This window comes from Theobroma umbraticum, unplaced genomic scaffold, assembly GCF_002168275.2.
Source record: "Theobroma umbraticum cultivar Fairchild unplaced genomic scaffold, ASM216827v3 scaffold_130.0, whole genome shotgun sequence".
NCBI lineage: Eukaryota > Viridiplantae > Streptophyta > Magnoliopsida > Malvales > Malvaceae > Theobroma > Theobroma umbraticum.
The window spans coordinates 7,296,298-7,298,526 of NW_018397264.1; the positions used below are offsets into that span (position 1 = coordinate 7,296,298).

At 30.2% G+C, this 2,229-nt stretch overlaps 1 protein-coding gene and 1 pseudogene across 1 annotated transcript in view; both read right to left on the reverse strand.

Annotated features, from left to right (window-relative positions):
• The window catches only part of LOC110421549 (major allergen Pru av 1-like), a gene marked incomplete at its 3' end in the record, with an annotated part of 3,509 nt that extends 3,363 nt beyond the window's left edge, over positions 1-146 (reverse strand). Inside the window, exon 1 of the mRNA XM_021435153.2 lies at positions 84-146. Within this exon, the coding sequence (XP_021290828.2) occupies positions 84-146 (63 nt within the window). The remainder of the gene's footprint in view (positions 1-83) is intronic.
• Positions 147-1,984: 1,838 nt separating this feature from the next.
• LOC110421770 (major allergen Pru ar 1 pseudogene) overlaps positions 1,985-2,229 on the reverse strand; it is an 817-nt pseudogene continuing 572 nt past the window's right edge.

Genomic DNA, 2,229 nt, shown 5'->3' on the forward strand with positions numbered 1-2,229 from the left:
TTGGTGACATTGAGATCAAGGAAGAGCAAATTAAGGCAGGCAAAGAAAGGGCCTTGGGAATGTTCAAGGCTGTTGAAGCTTACCTCTTGGCAAATCCTGAAGCCTACAACTAAATTGCCTTTCAGATCCTGCTTGCCGTTCTTCATGTCATCAGTTATTAATGGTGTGATTTTTTAAATTCCCTTGGTTGGCTAAATAAGATTGGTCCCTGAGTGTGATCATCTGTATTTCATTATAATTTATAGAGTTTGAGTTGTATAATCTTTGATATATGAAACGACAAACATGTCAATGTTTTACTTGCAAAAAATTTGGATTAACCTGCAATATTGGTATTCATTTTACTTTGTGCCTTGAAAATCACATAATTTTCATTGGAAGATTGATGTCCACAGATCCCAAGTCTATGCCGCCTTTATTCAACGCAAAGGCATTGTCACTATGTTCAATTTATAGAAGATATGCATTGACTTGTGGGGGTAGTTGTCCCACTTAACATTAAAAAATTAGGGTTTATTTGCTAACATTAGTAATATAATTACACTTCAGCATAAGTTGAATTCTCCATATTTTTTGTACCCAAAAATTGCTAACTCAAATCTCGATTCTATCCCTTCTTTTCAAACCAAACAAAAGTCTGCTTGATTTTGAGGTTGAGTTTGACTCATCCTATAACTCCAAAAACTTAGCTTTCTTTTCAAGCTAAGTTTCTATCAATATAAATACCTTTTTCTATAACTGAAAAATATCTGAATCATTCTTAAATCTTAGTTTTTCACGTTCTTTGAAAAAATTTATTATCATGGTTGATTTTCATTTTCAAAGTTTTTGTCAATCTCAACTTAAGCAAATTGTTGCTGAAAATGTCAAAATAACTGTAGAAAAATACTTTAAGTTGGAAAATATTGACAAAGCCGTCCTTGATTTGAACTCTGAGTTAATACATTGCAGCCTATTTTATTCATGTTAAGCCTTTGCAAGAAGATGAAACTGGATAATACTGAAGTCCTATATTCGATTCTTTTTATAGAAGATTGTTCTTCCGTTGATGATACTACCATGAAGAAACATTACAAGGACATAGAGCTCTTGGTCCATCCTAACAAAAATGATTCGATTGCGGATGAAGGTGCTTTTAAGATCGTCCGTCAAGCTGGAGAGACTTTTATCTGATCACAACAAAAGAAGAAGAATAGTTTGACGGGATGGAGTCGATTTTTTTTATTTGAATTACATTTTTACATGCACTCAAAATTTTCATAAATAATAATTTAGTTAGTTTTGATTTTGTTCTATATGAAGAATCTACTTTTCCCAACTTTTATATTGTACCTTGTGATTTTTTTCTTAATTAATAACTTGTGGATTTTTTTTCCAAAATTGAGACAAATTAAGTATTTAATCCATTATCAGGATGTTAATTAAAAAAAATTACAAATTATCACGTGAAAAAGGTTAAAATAACAAAAAATGTAAGTGGAGTTTAATCATTAAAAAATTGATCAATTTGGATGTTTTGATTTAATTCAATTGACTAAGTTATTGTAAAAAATATAAAAAAATCAATTGACTAACTGCTCTTTTTTATTATTTTACATGATTTTCAAGTCTCGATCGGGAGTTCATGAAAGAATTTACTTATAGTGATCATTCACGTTTAGCATTTCCAAAGTTAGGACCTCAAAGACTTGAGTCTTTTTTCAATGCTCATTCTTCCTTTTTCATCTTTTCCTTTCAATGTCTGTGATGTTTGACGGCATTTACCACATCACGTATATCTCAAAAATTAAAACAAAACGTTAAAGATTTTAATAAGTTAGTATAATAAGTTTATCAATAATAAAATTAAAGTTGGATTTTGTTATTGAACTATCTCTTTCAATCTCTCATACTATGTACTATTATATATTTTTATTCACATTTAATTAAATTAAATAATAAATTGAATGGTCGTAAAATGCTTTTTTTTTGTTTATATATTTGAATTGAAAAACAAGACAATTCATTAATTAATTAGCTTGAAAGCTCTTATCAGCCCAGCCAAAGGCGACTAGGCAAAAGAAATTACAAAGACCACTCTCTTTCAAAAGGAAATTAAGACAAACACACGTCAATTTCAATATGACATTCCAGGCATAAATTACTTAAAAGTTTGGCCTAATTGTAGGCATCAGGATTTGCCAAGAGGTGAGCTTCCACTGCCTTGAACATTCCCAAGGCCTTTTCCTT